Genomic DNA, 18,305 nt, shown 5'->3' with positions numbered 1-18,305 from the left:
AATAATGACACCTCTTTTATTAGGGCACCATTGTATGTTTATATTATATTATATCATGTAAAAGTGGGAGTAAAATAAGGTACTTCAACATTAGTTGTCTAGACTATCTTGAATAGTACTAGAGATATTCCACGGACAAAATTAAATAAGGTACTTCAAAATGTTGGGCACCTAATTACAATTCAGGACATGAAGGAAAACATAATTTTTCTAATGACCGCATCTTCTACGGTCTCCATCAACCATCATCTATTAACCATGACAAAAAATAAGATATAAATATGAAAATTTATCTAGAAAGTGGACACTAGGTCCAAACTTTTTTTATTCTTGTCTCAGTCCCAAATTTATTGCATCATACATTTGGTATAGTCTTAACTCTAATTGCATTTTCTATCTGGTAATTTGGCTTTATCGTGATAAAAATGAAGGAAGATAAAAGTTTGACAGTGATTATTGTGAAAAATATAGTTGAAAACAGGCAATGATGGGTTTATGCTTTATTTTATTTTATTTTATTTGTAATTTGCAAACTTATATAAACTGAAGGATTGTTAAACTAAGTTTAATTAATTTGAGGTTTGAGCTTTTGTAATAAATTTGTGGAATAATCCTAAAAAAGTTTATTTTCTATTTTTTGCTTTGTTAATTAGTAGTTATTTTACATAGAAAATCTGTTTCTACATTTGGAATGATCAAATATGGGAGGAATGATTGTACAACAACGATACATTAGTCTAGTAGTATAATGTCTTATTAAATTCTCAAATAGATTAAAAGATTAATGCTTTGATTCCCGAGAACAAAACTTATTAGGAAGTATAGTCACATATTTTAAAAATGATTAGTTTTTTTTCCAGAATGAAATGATACTTTTGCTTATAAAAAAAAACCATCCCCTAGAATATGCATATGACTGTTCATGAGAAAACTGGTGTTTGTAATGTACTATGTGCATGATAGGCACATGGACTCTGCATGACAAATTGGTCAAATCACAATTTCCCACCCATATGTCTCTTTCTGTGCCTTTTTGTCCTTTAAACAACTTCATAGCAGACCTTGTGTGTAAGCACAGTTCATTTCTACTAAGGTTCTTATTGGAGTTGGGCTTTACCAATTTAGCATTCACAATTCAAAGGGAGAACTACAAGTTACAAGTGTTGGAAATGCCAACACGTGAATATGAGTTCTTAAAGATTGAGGTCCCTGCATGTTACCATAATAACCCTTATAAACTTCATGTTTCATTGTTTTTATTTTATTTTCACTGCTCACTAAATTTATTTCCATTTTTTGTGAATTGTACATGTTCCTATTTGGCTTACACAGACGTTTGTACTCAAGGTACATATGAACTGTCAAGGGTGTATGAACAAAGTAAGGAAAGTACTCAGGAAAATTGATGGTAAAATTTAAATGTTATTGCATTTTAAATTTTTATATGTCGTGCAATGACTCATATCTCTAGATAACAACAATACAAGTTATGAGCTTGGGCTGATGTAAAGGGGTTGGGGTAGAGGGCTATATATATTGATGTTATGTAAACCTAATGTAACAAGGAGAAGAATAGTAAAACACTAATCCTTATTCTCTAATAATATATAGTGGTAGCCGCTCAACGCTCCCGGGGACGTAGGCACAATTGGCCGAACCTCGTTACCAAATCTCTTGTGTTATTCTCTTGTCTCTATACTCTTTACTATTTGATTGTTCGCTTGTTCCCGACAATATATTCATTGACCAAATGACTTGGAAAAGGAAGTTGGGAGAAAAACAAGAGCTGTAATAGGATGCATCCCATCAAATTTAAGCACATAAATATATAATTAAGATGAAGGAAAATTGAGTTTTAACAAATCATTGGCACTTCAAGTTGTGATGAATACATTCTTTAAAAAAATATAAAACATTGTTGAACAAGGCTACAAGTTCCATTAAACTTCAAAATATCATTTAGAGTGTAGTAAGATAGAGGTATTAGCCATCAAAAGAATGAAACTTAGCATCATAAAATGCCATTCATTTTCCATTCTTATTGCCCAGTCAATTAATTACTTAGAAAGTCATGGTAGCATGGTTTTCAACGGTTCATTCACTTATATGCGGGAACCAGCTTCCCCCACACCCAATTAGAAAGGAGCCCTAAAAGGTATTAGTCCATAAAAAGTTAAAATCCTATGACTGATGTGTGAAGAAAAAGACCCAAAGGGAAAAGGGAAAGAGCGCTGATCCAATAAACGGTTGAGCTTGTAAAAATGGTGTTAGATTGAAACACAATAAACTATTAGAGAACACGTGTCAAATTGAATCAATGTTCAATTTGCAACATGTGACTTTAGTTTTGCTCTAACTGTTTGTATAGTTAGAGATTTGCTTTTTCTGTTACTGATTTTTCAGTAACTGTTTTGTGTTAGTTATAGAGGGTGAGTTGTTAATCACCTTCTCTTAACTATGTTGTGATTCCTATAGGAATCCTCTTTGTTGTTTTCAGATTAATAAAATTACAATTTAGAATTAACATTCTGTTTAACATCATCTTCTCTATATTCTTTCTTTACCCTTTCATTTACATCTTTTTACATGGTATCAATAGCCTTAATGGCCACCGCCAGTGATCCTTCCTCTCCTCCATCAAAGCCCCTCCTATTAGGGCTCTCTCTTCCTCTCTTTCTCTTCCTATCCCACAAACCAAGCTCAATGAGAAGAACTATCTCACCTGGAGTCAATTCATGATTGATGACCTCAAATCCAACAGGGCAATCATGTTCATTCAGCCCACAGAAATTCTCCCCAAATTCCTCTCAGAGTATGACATAACTCAACACCACAGAAATTCAAGCTTCCTTAGTTGGGAAGAACAGGACCAAACCGTCTTCTCTTGGATCCTCAACTCCATTTCAAAATCTTTGCAACCTCGTGTCATTGGCTGCACATCCTCCAATCAAATCTAGGACGAACTCTATGCCTTCTACAATGCTCACACTAAAGCAAGAAGTAGACAACTTAGAGCCCAACTTCGCACCATATCTCAAGGATCTCACACCATTTATGACTACATTTCCAGAATCAAGGTCATTTCAGATTCTCTAGCCTCTATAGGCACTCCCATCTCCATAACTGAACACATAGATTGCATTCTTGATGGTCTTGGAGAAGAATTTCAGTCTGTGATCACTACAGTTGAAAGCCAGATTAAGCCTCCATCCATCAATGATCTTGAGCAGTTCTTACTCACGTTTGAATCAAGACTCCTCAAAAACAAGAACAAGGCAATTTCTGATGCCTTATCTGCCAACATAGCCACAACTCCATCTTCAACTCAATCACCTAACTCTGTCTCTGATCCTGGACATTTTCCTCCTCCTTATGCTCAACCAAGGTCTCCCTTTCACAACAGATATGATTCCATACCCCCTACCTTCAGCAATGGACCAAGTGGTGCACGTTCTGGGAGAAGAAATGGAAAATTCACCAGGGGAAGCAGACCTTCAGGGAGGTTTGTTAGCTCCTTCTTTTGCACTTATTGCAACCATTAAGGTCATGACATCTCCTGGTGCTACTATGCTAGTCACGACTTACCAACTACATATCCCTATCATCCTTATCCATCTCAATTTTCACCCACACCACCTCCCCCACCTTACCTAAGAAACTCCAAACCTGACCTACCTACACATTCCTCCAAACCTCTCAATCAATTCACTGGATACAATCCTACCTACACCCCTTCCCCTTACCCCTCATACTATCCACACCCAAGCTACAATTCTAGAACCCCCTTTCCCCCATATGCCACTAACCAAAACTCCAATTACACTCATAACAGAAACCCACCACATGCAATGAATGTCACCACTGATGATTTTGATACCAAACACCCTCTCTGATTTCCAGACTCTAGAGCTACAAATCACATAACTTCTGATCCTTCACTTGTCCATTATCCAAATGAGCAATTTGGCCCAGAACACTTGTATATGGGTAATGGTACCAAAACTCATATCTCTTACATTGACACTACTTCTTTTGTTTCTCCTATCAATTCACATTTTCCCCTTTCCTTTCAAAACTTACTTCTAGTTCCCACAATAACCAAAAATTTAATCAGTGTCTCACAATTTGCTAAGGATAATGCTTGTTATTTTGAATTTCATCCTAACGAATGCTTTGTTAAATCGCAGAGTTCTAACATAATCCTCCTCAAAGGGTCTCTCACCTCATAGGGCTTATATGCATTCCAAAGTCTTTTTCCCAAGAAATCAACCACCTATGCATCCACCTCATGTCCAGCTGCAAAGATCCAACCCACAACTTTAGCTAGTTCTAGTTCTAAGTCTAATTCATCTTTTTCTTTGTGGCATTGTCGCCTAGGATATGCACATACCTCTGTTGTAAAAACTGTTTTGTCTCATTGTAACATTACTCAGTCAAACAAAGCAGATTCTACTTTTTGCAATGCTTGTTTTTATGGTAAATCACGTAGAGTTCCTGCATCTAAATCTACTAGTACCTACTCTAATGCCTTTGATTTACTTTATCTTGACTTGTGGGGTCCTGCACCTATCCTATATGAATCTGGGTTCAAATATTATTTGTCCATTGTGGATGCCAAAACTAGACACACCTGGATATATCTCCTAAAACAAAAATCTGAAACTATCACTATCTTCAAACAGTTCCTTAAAATAGTGCATACCCAGTTCATAAATCGTCGTCTGCCATGCCCTTACACTCATCACCAGTAAGGTACAGTAGAACATAAACATAGGCACATTGTTGAAATTGGATTGACCATGTTAGCCCATGCCAATTTACCCTTATCCTTATGGGAATATGCCTTTACCACTGTTGTTTATCTAATAAACAGATTGCCCTCCCCTACACTTAATCACAAATCCCCATTCTTTCTTCTATTTGTGACTAACCCTGAATACACTACTTTAAGAATATTTGGGTGTGCCTGTTTAACATTACTCAGACCCTATAACAAGCACAAACTTGATTATAGATCTACTGAGTGTACCTTTCTGGGCTATTCATCACTCCATAAAGGTTACAAATGTATATCCAAAGATGGCAGGTTGTATATCTCCAAGGATGTTACCTTCAATGAAACTATGTTCCCCTTCAAAACAGTGAACCCAACCACATCAGCACCCTCAACCCCACATCAGGACCACACCTCTTCCACCACAATTCACCATTTAGCCCAACCCCCTCATACATCTCCAAATGCCCTCACACCACAATTATCCTCATCCAACCCAGATTCCCCTAACCCTATTTCAACCACACTAGGTAACAGTCCAACAAACTCCTCTACAACCTCCTCCCATGTTTCTACCTCATCCTCCTTACCTTCCCTACCTATTCCAACCTCCTCTCACCCTATGACTACCAGGTCCAAAGTTGATATCAACAAATCTATTCATCCCAACCTTTCCAGCTTATTTCTTGTTCATACTGAACCATCAACCCCAAAAGAAGCCTTACTTGATCCTGTCTGGAACAGTGCTATGCAAGAAGAGTATAATGCCCTTCTTAATTTGGGAGCTTGGTCTCTGGTTCCTTTGCCATCAAACAAGAAGACAATTGGGTGCAAATGGGTCTTTCGAATTAAAGAAAATCTTGATGGCTCCATCAACAAATACAAAGCTAGACTTGTGGCTAAGGATTTTCATCAACAACAAGGAATTGACTACAATGAAACATACTCACCTATAGTCAAACCTGTCACTATTTGAATTATTCTCACTCTAGCTATTACACATGCTTGGACTCTTCACCAACTTGACATAAACAATGCATTTATGAATGAGGTCCTTCATGAGGAGGTATATATGACTCAACCCATTGGTTTTTAGAATGGTGACAAGACTATGGTATGCAAACTCCACAAAGCTATCTATGGCCTCAAACAAGCCCCTAGTAGTGGTTTGAGCAACTAAAAGGCACCCTAATTCAGTTGGGTTTCAGAATAGTATATGTGACAACTCCTTATTCATTTCCATCACAAGTACCCATCAAACATTCATCTTAGTCTATGTGGATGACATTATTGTCACTGGTTCATCTAGCTCCAAGATCTCTCAACTAATTGATAACCTCAACTCTACATTTGCTCTCAAAAAGCTTGGAAACCTAGACTACTTTCTAGGCATTGAGGTGAAACATTTGCCAAATGGGATCCTTGTTCTTATCTCAGACAAAGTATGTCAAAGATCTCCTCAGAAAGGCAAAGATGGACTCTGCTAAACCTAGTATCACACCTATGGCTACTACTTGTAAACTCTCCAAACATGACTCCAAACTATTTGACAATCCTACTATGTTCATGTCTGTTGTTGGAGCACTTCAATATGCTACAATAACAAGACCTGATCTAGCTTATAGTGACAACAAAGTGTGCCAATTCATGAGTCAACCCCTTGAGCAACACTGGGTTGCAGTTAAAAGGATCCTAAGGTACTTGCAAGGAACTTCAACCTTTGGAATTCACCTTAAGCTTGCTGCAGCCCCCAATCACCCCATACACCTTACTGCTTTATGTGATGCAGATTAGGCAACTAATCTTAATGATAGAAAGTCTATATCATGAGTTTGCTTATATATTGGGCCTAATATCATAACTTGGTGGTCAAAGAAACAACAAACTATTTCTAGATCCAGCACAAAAGCTGAATATAGAAGTCTTGCCTTGGCTTCTCAAGAATTAGTTTGGATGGAGTCTTTGTTTTCTGTATTAAAGGTTCCTCATCAAGTCTCTCTCATTCTCTGTGAAAATTTGAGCATAATAGTTATGGCTCATAATCCTATCCTTCACAACAGGACTAAGCACATAGAATTAGATATCTTTTTTGTCAGGGACAATATTCAGGCTAAAACTCTTCAAGTGAAGCACATTCCATCTTATTTTCAGACTGCAGATATGCTCACCAAGCCATTAGCCACTACTAGGTTTCTAATTTTAAGGAAACAACTCAGAGTAGTTGACTTAGCTTCTTTGGTCAAACTACCCTCGGTTTTAGGGCGGTATATTAGAGAACACGTGTCAAATTGAATCAATGTTCAATTTGCAACATGTGCCTTTAGTTTTGCTCTAACTGTTTGTATAGTTAGAGATTTGTTTTTTCTGTTACTGATTTTTCAGTAACTGTTTTGTGTTAGTTATAGAGGGTGAGTTGTTAATCACCTTCTCTTAACTATGTTGTGATTCATATATATAGGAATCCTCTTTGTTGTTTTCAGATTAATAAAATTACAATTCAGAATTAACATTCTGTTTAACATCATCTTCTCTATATTCTTTCTTTATCCTTTAATTTACATCTTTTTACATAAACAAAAGCAGTACACCAGCCATTTGGCTTTATATTTCATATTGATAAATTTGGATCAGGTGTCTACAAAGTAGACATTGATGCTGAAGAGCAGAAGGTAATTGTGGTATGTAGAGTCAATCCTACTACAATGGTCCAGAAGTTGGCCAACCTTGGAAAACATGCAGAGATATGCAGTGTGGGTTACAAAGAAGAACAAACTTATCATGTCGAAGAACACAAGAACATGTGCCAACCTCAATATGTAACTAGCGACCTCAAAGGTTCCGAAAATCAGTATATGATTCCAACCTTTGGCCGAGATCATTAGGCCCCTCAGTGGTATGTTAACCAGGATATGAGCAGCAGAGCCGTAGAAAGCGAAATCAACGAATATCTGATAGCACCATTGTTCTTGGAAGAAGTTAACAATAGAACCGATTACAACTTCACAAGAATAAATGAAGATCCCAAATGGGAGGAGAGCAAGATACCCATGATGAGACCTGCAAGTTTTCAAGAGAATGGGAGTGTAGATTACTCTAGTACAGGGAGTCAATAATGGCACATGACCCTCTTGTACTGTCAACAATTAGTGAATACGATTATCAAACATACATGGATACTAAGAGAATTGTCATCCTTCAATGATTATGTAGCTATACTACTACAGTCATCTACCCTGTGGAATTAACATCATAACATGCATATGTAGGAAATGCCAACCACGAATGACGTGATCATAATTACTCATAAGCACCAGGAAATTACAAACCAAGTGTTTTCCTCGGCACCTCTTAATCTTCACTTTTACTAGGTTTAGAATTTGCTTAATAACAACCTTCGTATAAAATGTCAGCTATGTCAAATCACATCAGAGCATTCCAAATCAATTTTAAGCAGTTTAGTTATTATACGGTTAGTAGAACACATAGCTAGCTATTCCATTGTTGGATCACATTGAACAAGAGTAGTCAATAATCCTGACTTTAAATAAGTCATATTCCCCAACTTTTAAGCAAAAAAAAATAAGGTTAGGAAAAGCATTAAGGCACACCGATTCAGCTGATAACAATGTTCCAGAAAATAAGTAAAAGTATATGCTAGTTTTTATACCTTCAGTTAGAGATGGCAAAACGGGCATTGCCCGCGGGCGCGCCCGCATAGCCCGCATTTTTTTACGGGCAGGGCATAGAAATTTTGCCCATTTGCCCGCTAAGTTTACGGACATTTTCGTTGGGCATGCGGGCGGCCCATAAAAATAATTTAAGGAAAAAGTAAGAAAATTTTAAATAAGTTATGATGTAATGTGATTTTTAATCCATAAAAAAATTGTAATCTAATTGATTTGTTAAACTTCATATAAAATATCAAAAATGTTGTTAATTTTTTATCTTCAACTACTTTATTTAATTTCATTTCATTTATTATATGATTTTTTTTATTTTTTAAATTATTTAACAATGCTCGTAAGCCCGTTAGCCTGTTTTAAAACGGGTATGACATTGAATTTTGTCCATTAACCAATGCAGGCATGCCTGCGCCCGCTTAAATTTTTGCGGGCATTTGCGGACGTGGACTAAACGGGCCAGGCGGCCCGTTTTGCCATCTCTAAACAAGAGAGTGTCATTTAGTTATTGCACAAATGGTTGTATGCTCTTGTAGAACTAAATATATTCTTTTACTACCCAAGCTCTGCATATTCTTGTCTTGGAAAAAATTTCAAATATCTTCACTTAATCTTAAAATAAAAATAAAGTTATAACAATTCCTTTCTTACAACAAAATGAATACAATCTTCAAATTACTAAATATACAGTCCAAACTGTATCCAAAGTTTAAGAATCCTTATTAGCAAGACCTAACTCAGTCATCGTACCACTCTAATGCCTAATGATCCACATGTAAAAAACTAGCAATTTAAGGACAAGTGTCCATAGCAGTACACAGGTATTTGTAGAATATATTTATTTTATTTTCTCAACTTAAACAAAAAAGGAAAACCCGAATGGAACATATGAAATGCATATCAAGAAAAAACTGGAACTTATGAAATTGGCAAGAATGAAGAAAAACAATTAAACAGGTGAAGTTGGCTTTCAACTTTAATCAAACACGGCATGAGGTATGACATTGGAAAATAGCAAACTTGACTTTCAAAAACTCTAAAATATCTAAATTTGATTAATAAATAGGTACATAATGAAACAACTTTTTTTATTAATTGCTTGTACCTTCAAACATCACGTTCTAATACTATAGGCACATACATGTCCAAATCAGATTGCCAATTTAGTCATATATTTCAGCTTTGATTTTGACTTGTGGGCTACGGATATCGTCCTGGCTTTGAATTAATCTGATCTCTAAACTGGTTGACTGGGGATCATGTCCAGCGCTTTTGTAGTCATTGATTGTCCTGTGCAAAAGTGCCTGCACAAATTGGTGATAATCATCAATTATTTGAAAATTGTGGGTTCAATCATCAGCATGAAAACAAGGGTTTGAAAATCACAAAATTAATGTCCTCTCATTACTAAGGGGAAGTAAAGAATCAGACAAATATGCAAATTGAAAGAAGGCTTTCGATTACTGCAACAGTACTTGAACCATACCAAAAGAAAAGGAAGCAAAGCACAAGATTAATTTCACATATGAAGAAAATAAATACCTGCAAGCTTGATACTGCAAGTTCTGCAGCTTTCTCAAGGTTGTCTGGGTATTTCTGGAATGGAAAAAAAGACATATATTTGGTTAATATAATGAAATTACTACCAAGACTATAAATATAGCCATAATTCTTGAGCAAAGGAATTACATTGCTCCAACCAAGAAGAAGTGCAGTCATGAGATCTCCTGTTCCCTACAAGCATAAAGGAATAAAAACACAATTAAGGTTCTAGTCCTCGAATGTCTGAATGAAGTTCTAAATAGAATGAGATTAGAAAACTTCAGAATAAAGTTATAAGTCAATTTGGTTGTTTGGAAAATTTTCTTGAAAACAATTTTAGTTGTTCAATAAAGTTCTCATGTCTAACAAGCACCAGGTCAAATATATAAATAGCAATTAGAGCTGTATGCACTGACTGGATGTGCTTCAAATTTTGAGTTAAACATCATCAGGGCAGTGAAAAAAGGCAGCAGATGGACAGTTATGATAAAAGATGAAATTTGTAGGCGGCTAGTTTGCAACATTGTTTACAGTCTTTTATGGTGAAGGTGAACCAAAGACAATCCACTCATCTTTGCTTTTTTCCAAGCAGCATATAACTTCTGCAACATAGATGCGGCGTTCTAAATTGAACATTGTCATCATTGTAATTTGAGCAATGAAAAGGAGAGATGTTCAGGGCTGTATAATACATGCTAATGAAGAGGAACCTATGCAGAAGGCATATTGAGGGAAAGAAATAGACTGATTATATTTGATAATTGATATATTACAAAAGGTAATTCATGGATTAGTTCAAGCTGAACTCATCCATGTTTGGCTCCACATAAGATTTTGACATTCACTATTTTTCATAATAACACCGTAAAAAACAATATTAGCAAACACCGAACAATAAATCAACAGAAGTATTTGTAACATATTCATACCGTAAAATAAGCTGGTATTTTCGGAATTGCAATCTTAAATTGTTTGGGTTCCTGTCCCTGTCACACAAAGACAAGACAAGTTAGAGTTATTATAATGAAGAGCACATAGTGTATAGACTAAAACAACCGTATACACAAAACTAAAAATGTGGGTGAGAGGTCAAAAAAGTGTAGTCTTTACCACTTAAACAATGTTCGGAAAACCAAACCAGTCACTAAACGAATCAGACAGAATAATTCATAATTCAGTGATTCGAATATGGTTGAACCCGAGTTTTTATTAAAAATAAAATTAACAAATAAGTAGTTAGAATGGAAAATATAGAAAAAAAATCCTATATTATGCATACATATGTACCAACATCAAATTATATCAAAATTTCTGGACAATATAGACATTTAGAAAAGAAAAAATAATTTCCTTTTTAAAAAAAACAAGAAATTTTGAAGAATGCTATGACCTTTTCTTGTCTCCCTTTAGACTATTGCAAACTTAGTGATAGACTGATGGTTAATATATATAATATTTATGATGAATAATCTATTTATATATTAGTTAACTACTTCCTATGTTTTTGCCAAGAATGTAATACATTAATTTTAAGCACAAAGCATATTATAGAAATCAAGTGTTATAGTGGTGTGGCACTTAGAAGACTCCTAGGGGAGTGAGTTTGATCCCCACCTATATTGAGTTTCACCTCAGCACGCTGTTATGAGCTTTACCGTGGTGATGATGTGGCTCGTCCACTAACTGTCATCACCATAATGTGAACCACTTCAGCTGATTCACTGGTTTGAATAAATCAGCCCATACTTAGTTTTGGTGGTTATGAGGTGCTGAATGCTAACTGAACCAGACAACTACAAGTTGACCAGGTTCCGGAATGAATTGCTTTGTTTGGTCTGGTTTTCAGAAAAGTACGGAATTGTGGAAAAACAAATTTTGACTCAAGACAAAAGCAAACATATGTAAATTAACTATGAAAATTTAGTAGCATAGATTTTGATTATTACTCATCTAAAACTAAATATTGAAAATCTACATGGTAATTTTGTAGCATATTAGTAAGCCCACCTTTTCCTTTTGATTGCTGCCAATGAGGAGAAGATTCCCATCTATATTTATGCTTGTAATTACAACCTGAAGGGGCATACACATTAATTAAATGATTGAAGTAACATAAATTACAATTTCAATAATTAATCATCATAGCCAAGGTCATTGTGAGTTGCAACATTACCTCTAGAAGAGATAGAGGTTCAGAAACTAAAATTTCAACAATCCAAAATAGAAATTAAAAGTATCAACTTTTAATAGACAATAATAGTAAAAGCACACCTTTGATGGTCCAGCAGAATGAAGAAGCCTACAAGCTTCCCGGCCATCTTCTTCAGACTGAATCCTGTAATCAGTATGAAATATGACTGCGTTAAAAATAAAACATTGCAGAGATGAACAAAGATAATAAATATACAAAAATATGATGGTATGAGTGGCAATAATGAAAAAATAATAAGTATAGAACTCATAATACCGCAGCTGCTGAGAATGTACTTTAAAGCACTAGTTAACTTCTAGCAAAATTATAAATTGTGGGTACAATATAAGCTCTAAGTCTAATTAGTTTGGTGAAAGGCAAACTATAAATATACTGAAGACGTATGCCTACATGCATGCTGCATGGCACAGGTCACATTGAACATCCCTAAAAAATGTAAAAAGTAACATGACTCTTCCCCCTGATGTGGGTGGTACTCACATGGCAAAACCCCACAAAAATACATATATGCATACAAAAGACAAAGAAACACCCATGCCTATGAGAAGGAAAACATGAATATTATATCATGAGACAGACTTCCCTATCCATCCCAAATTATTAAAAAGGGGAATATTAACAAGTGCCCTTAGAGTATTGTTTAAGAAAACAGAGTAATTTTCTATTAGGAAATGAAGTGTTTAACATATCGAGAAGTGTTGAACTTAATTTTTTAATGTCAAACTATTTCTTTTGTATTCCTTAAAAATGCTCTTAAGACACTCGTTAATATAACCCTTCAAAATAAATAAAGGCAAAAGGTTACATATCAAAACAGAAGCTTCCTTAGAGGCATTGCGTGCAAATGGAAATTGTTGATGTCATACAACACCACGAGGTAGATGCCAAATAATTTCATTTTGAGGTGCATTCACAAATTAATCGTTTATGCTCATTACTAAATCAAGGACTTTTGTATTGAACAGAAAATGCAAAAAAAAAGAAGGTAATATAATATGCTACCGCCATTAATACAAACCAAAAATAAGGAACCTGTAGAAAAAATATTTCTTTTTTATGCATTCTTAAATCTTAATTGTGGTATAATTACCTAAATTCTGTCAGTAATTCTGCTTCAAACTGGTTGGGAGTTAACATTGAAGCTACTGGAACAACCTGCCAAAAAAGTGTTAGTTTCTGACATGAGGAATGTCCTTTCAAATTAACAAGAACCTATTAGCCATGCACTAAAAACCTATTTTGTTACAAAAACTATGAATTAAAATAAGAATAAGAATTGCACTATTAGTCACTTAAACTTGAGATATAGAATAGTTCAGTCATACTCTTTAACATGTTACATTATACATATTACTTGCACATTCACACCTGCAGAAACATCTTTGTGGAACAGCCTTGCTCTTACCTTCTCACGGTAGACTGATATCAGCTCTTGAGGAACATAAAGTTTTCCTTCATCACCCATCACCGGATCACATACTGACAAAGAAACACATATTTTTCAACAGTGCAGATATAAAATGGTAAACAAGGATTGAAGTAATATTCCCCAGGCTTCAACTGCCAATGCTGAATGAAAATCACAACAAAACAGTATAGCCCCTCGGGGGAACAAATTGTAGATTTACATAGGCAAAAGCTTAGTCCCTATTATAGCTACAACATTATGCAAGTTCACTTTTCAATTTCTCCCTTTATGTCTATAGAAATAAACCAACTATTCCATACTCTTTTTTATTGTAGTATTATCTAGTTAATATTCATAACAGATGGAGCAATATGAGATGGTCTGATGTTAAAGGTGAGCCTGAAAATGACAAAGGGTCACACCAACATATTTATAAGACTGGATTGGATAGCTTATGCTATACAGTACAAGTTTATCCAGTGTGTCAAACAAACTCAAGTATTTCCAATAGTCTCACCATATGTAAGCTCAGGGTTTACTGAGCGAAGCTTGCTGATGACTTCCAACACGGTGTTTAGAAAAGAGACTGAACCAATATAACCTGAAATAAAGTAAGTAGGAACACAAGGAAGTAATAAAAATAGGGAATAAGTTAAAAGCATAAGAAAACTGGAAGGTTAGTGACAATTTCACAGAAGTATATCATAAATAGCAGAATGATCAGAGCTTTTAATATTAAAGCAAATATTGCAGGATGATTAAAAACAATAAAATGTAGTAATGATTTTGGAAGAGAAAACGTTAACCTAAGGTTATCTGCCAATAAAGAAATTAAATTTTTTTTATAACATTCATCTAAGCAATACTTGACTGATTACTATGAAATGAATGGTTTTTGTACCTAACATACTAGACTACGAAATAAAAGAACTGGCCCTCTAAGACTAAGAAAAGCAACTTCCACCGACCATGGCCGAATTTTGAATTAGCAGGATGCCCCCTATACCTACTTTGATAGGGTTCATGATGGAAGTGACATACAGTTCTCAATTAAGAATACAACAAGAGCATTATCTGAAATACCTGTTAATAAGTGAGTGTAATACAATAAATTATTTCCTTCAAGGCCTTCTATTAGCTCCCAGAGTTGCTCTCCATTCAAAACCTGGCCTTTAAAAGTTGGGTATCCTGCATTATACAGCCCTCCAATCTATTACACTAAAATTCAGTGCAACTTTAACAAGGACACTAACATGCCTAGGGAACTATTCAGATTGCCAGGTAAAATCACACCATATATCAGGTGCCGGAATCCTGAGAGACTGAATGAAGAAAGAGAGGCAGCTTACCTGTATGATTCGAAAACTGAACAGAATTAATTGGATCCACATCATAGCCCAATAGTTGCAGAGGGAAGACAGCTGATTTATTACCAACATACCCCTGACAATAATAACAGAAAACAGCTACAACATCAAATTAATAACTTTAACCAGCTGCATGTAACTGACATTATAGAAGAACTCAGGTCTAGCAACCAGCAAACTTGGATGGAATTTGAATACCAATAAGATGAATTCTATTTTTCTCAGAGAATAAAGTCTAATATCAATAATAAAAAACTTCATTACATTAAAAAATATCAATGAAAAGCATGTGCAATTCCCTTTGGTATATGTCCATCAATTGTTGTAGCAAGTATATAGACTCCATAATTTTGTACAATTTTGTATATCTCCATTATTTTCCACCTTAACTTTGTCTTAGACATTTTTTGTCCCACCACTATAATTCTTTACTCATTGGTCCAAAGTTTCTAGATTCATCTAGTATCCTTTTTGCTATCTTCTTAATTCATTTGGCCATCTCCTTTCACATATCATTAGTACTTCCTTGTACCTCCTAAAACCTTTCTTCAAAAACCATTTAATTGAAGCTCTTATGTTCCTCTCCCTTCAATTCCCACTAGTTGATTCTTGGGGGTCTATCTTGGCATTTTCTCTCTACTCTACTCTTAAATTTTTACATCCATAATCATAACTCTATGTTGGGTCATGAACTCTCACCAGGTATGACTTTGGAGTTCAAACAAAACTTTCTATTTGATTTCCTTATAAGAAAGAAGTTGATTTGAGAATATGCAACCTTATTCTTATATGTGAAAAGATGCTTCTCTTGCTTCTTAAAACACATGTTGGCTATTGTAAAATCAAAAGTTGAAGAGAAATATAGAATAGTCCTTCCCTGCATGCTCATTAAGATCCCTTCCTAACAAAATATTTTCTCCTAAAGATATTCCTTGGACTATGTCATCCAAATCCTCCCAAAGTTTTATCTTGTGATGTTCCTCTAGTCTTACCTAGGGTGCATGAGCACTAGTAACATTAAATGTGTTTTTCTTTGTTACAAACTTTAGGCTGTGATTTTATCTCATGATTTTAACATTTGCCACATCCTTCTTCCATTCATACTCACCCTATTTCTCGATCTTGTCTTATCAGTATAGCACAGCTTAAAACCTGAAGTGTCTAATTCCCTTAGCCTTTTCCCTAGTCCATTTAGTTTCTTGTAGGCTCATAAAGTTGACACTCCTCCTAATCATTGAGTTACCTGTAAGAGTGGTTATATTTCATGTTTTGATTCAAATTCTAGACTGGTGAACTAGCTTCTTTACGTGCACCAGATCATGCAGATGCATGAACCCTTCCTTATTTTTCACTACATCCAGGTAGCAATGAAGCGGACCTTGCTCTTTTGAGACTATACTCAGGTGATTCAATGTGTTGCTTCTAGGCGATGACCTAACATTAACATTATCATTTCGTTGATCCATATCGTAGAGATTGGACAAAGTTTACATTGACAATCAACTACCTAACACAACTTCTACCTTTTATTTGAGCTTAGGATCGGCTATGTATCATATCAATCCCAGATAGGCCGGCTTAAAAAACAATATCCAAGTCAAGTTAATTACTTAACCAGCTGCATGCAACTGGCAGTATAGTATTCAGCATCAAGCCAACAGCAAAGTTAGATGGAATTTGAATGAATTCTATTTTTCTCAACAAAAAAAATGAAATATAACATCAATAATCTAATATTTTATTACATTAAAAGTTAAAAACAATTAACCTTAACATCTTTCAGTCTTCATCACACAAGCATTTTGTGGTCAATAAAATACACCTCAAAATCTTACTATCGGTGACATGATGGAGTAAAAACTAAATGAAAATTGAAAAAATAATAAAGAAGAAAAACCTGAACGGTGTGAGATTGAATACTGAGAACTCGACCGGTCTTTGAGGGAAGAACGAGGGATAGTATTGGCGGCGCCATGTCTGAATTCCTCAAATTACGTGCCCTAAAAATCGAAATAAGAGAAAAACAAAGAATTAAAATCGGAAGAATGGATTAGGTGAGGATTTAAGGAATGGAGAATAAGAAAGAGATTGAGATTGAGAGGGGAAGGGAATTTACCGAAAAATGTGAGTTTGTCTTTGTGTGGAAAATGTGAAGAGAGATGAGTTGATGAAGAGAGAGCGTAAGAACATGTAATGGAAAGAGTGCTTGGTCTAAGCAGAAGAACCAGTTATATATCTCCGTCTATATTGACTCATCTTGGTTTCAATGAAATATCACGTTAACTCAATGATATTATAACATGTTCCACTGGCACGTGATCTGGCTTCCAAACTACCTTGTTCGGTTCTACTGGCCACGTGATCTATTTTCCAAACTACATGTTTCCTAGTTATTGGAAATTGGACGGTAAATGTATTAGCGAACAGAGAATTATTGTTTAGTTTTAAGGATGTTATTGCAAGTATAAATAGAATAATTTAACTATCATTTCATTTTACTTTCTCTCTTATTTTATACAACATTTTCTCAATTACTTTTATCTATTAACTATATAATAAAATGAAAACATTCTACATTATCATTTGCTACTTGTCATTTATTTCTTAATTTTTTTCCCTCATAAAAGTTTTCATGGTATTATTATCTACTTAGTCATACTACATAATCATATTTTTATAATGTTATTTTAATAATCTATTAACTATATAATAAAATAAATTGATTTCACATCATCAATTGTCACATACACTTTTTCCTTAATTTCTCATTCTAAAAGGCTCCATAATACTACTGTACATATCCATACTACATAATTGGTACTATTATGTATCTACTCAAACTACATATTCACATTTTTACAATGTATATATTTTAATAATCTATTAATTATATAATAAAATAAAATAAACTCATTTCACGTCATCAATTGTCATATGTCACTTCCTCTTTAATTTTTCCCTCCTAAAAGGTTCCATGGTTAAAAAACTTTTTGATAATACATTCGCTTTATTAAGAACACACGTGTTATTCGTATTATAAATACGATTTTATAAAATAATTAAATGTTATTATTATTATATGTTATTATTAAATAATATATTGAGTAATGAACAATGGGTAGGAGTATAATTTTATCATGTGTAAGAGGATGTAAATTAAAAATGTAGAGGTATAATAATATATTGGGGAATCAATTATATGAAATTTGACCTGGAATAGTCGATATGAAGTTCATTATTTTGTTATATGGTTCTTAATGGTGTTCACATTACAATTATATGGCTTTTTGAAATATATCATAGAAGAGTTTATGACAATTTT

General features: G+C 34.5%; 2 protein-coding genes across 2 annotated transcripts; one reads left to right on the top strand and one right to left on the bottom strand.

Moving 5' to 3' along the window:
• On the top strand, positions 1,170 to 7,913 carry LOC109329539 (heavy metal-associated isoprenylated plant protein 32). Its single transcript, XM_019563232.1, has 3 exons — positions 1,170 to 1,205; positions 1,333 to 1,408; positions 7,406 to 7,913. The coding sequence occupies exons 1-3, from the start codon at positions 1,170 to 1,172 to the stop codon at positions 7,654 to 7,656; spliced, it is 363 nt and encodes a 120-aa protein (XP_019418777.1). The 3' UTR covers positions 7,657 to 7,913.
• LOC109330336 (pyridoxal kinase) lies at positions 9,393 to 17,257 on the bottom strand. Its single transcript, XM_019564502.1, has 13 exons — positions 17,100 to 17,257; positions 16,881 to 16,983; positions 14,966 to 15,059; positions 14,700 to 14,804; positions 14,134 to 14,217; positions 13,614 to 13,687; positions 13,299 to 13,363; positions 12,268 to 12,331; positions 12,004 to 12,069; positions 10,926 to 10,982; positions 10,144 to 10,188; positions 9,997 to 10,050; positions 9,393 to 9,758 (listed from the first exon to the last, which is right to left on the bottom strand). Exons 1-13 carry the CDS (start codon positions 17,171 to 17,173, stop codon positions 9,618 to 9,620), a joined length of 1,026 nt encoding a protein of 341 aa, XP_019420047.1. The 5' UTR covers positions 17,174 to 17,257; the 3' UTR covers positions 9,393 to 9,617.

Source organism: Lupinus angustifolius, chromosome LG16 (assembly GCF_001865875.1).
Source record: "Lupinus angustifolius cultivar Tanjil chromosome LG16, LupAngTanjil_v1.0, whole genome shotgun sequence".
NCBI classification, from domain to species: Eukaryota; Viridiplantae; Streptophyta; class Magnoliopsida; order Fabales; family Fabaceae; genus Lupinus; species Lupinus angustifolius.
This window is presented reverse-complemented; position numbering and strand designations above follow the sequence as displayed.

Excerpts from the sequence above, each read along its gene's own strand:
- LOC109330336 (XM_019564502.1), bottom strand. The coding sequence starts at position 17,173 with ATGTTCTTACGCTCTCTCTTCATCAACTCATCTCTCTTCACATTTTCC. Across the intron at positions 14,805-14,965 it reads TCAGTTTTCGAATCATACAG|GATACCCAACTTTTAAAGGC; the intron begins GTAAGCTGCCTC and ends TGTATAATGCAG. Across the intron at positions 13,364-13,613 it reads TATCAGTCTACCGTGAGAAG|GTTGTTCCAGTAGCTTCAAT; the intron begins GTAAGAGCAAGG and ends CTTTTTTGGCAG.
- LOC109329539 (XM_019563232.1), top strand. The coding sequence starts at position 1,170 with ATGCCAACACGTGAATATGAGTTCTTAAAGATTGAG. Across the intron at positions 1,206-1,332 it reads ATGAGTTCTTAAAGATTGAG|ACGTTTGTACTCAAGGTACA; the intron begins GTCCCTGCATGT and ends TGGCTTACACAG. Across the intron at positions 1,409-7,405 it reads AGTACTCAGGAAAATTGATG|GTGTCTACAAAGTAGACATT; the intron begins GTAAAATTTAAA and ends AATTTGGATCAG.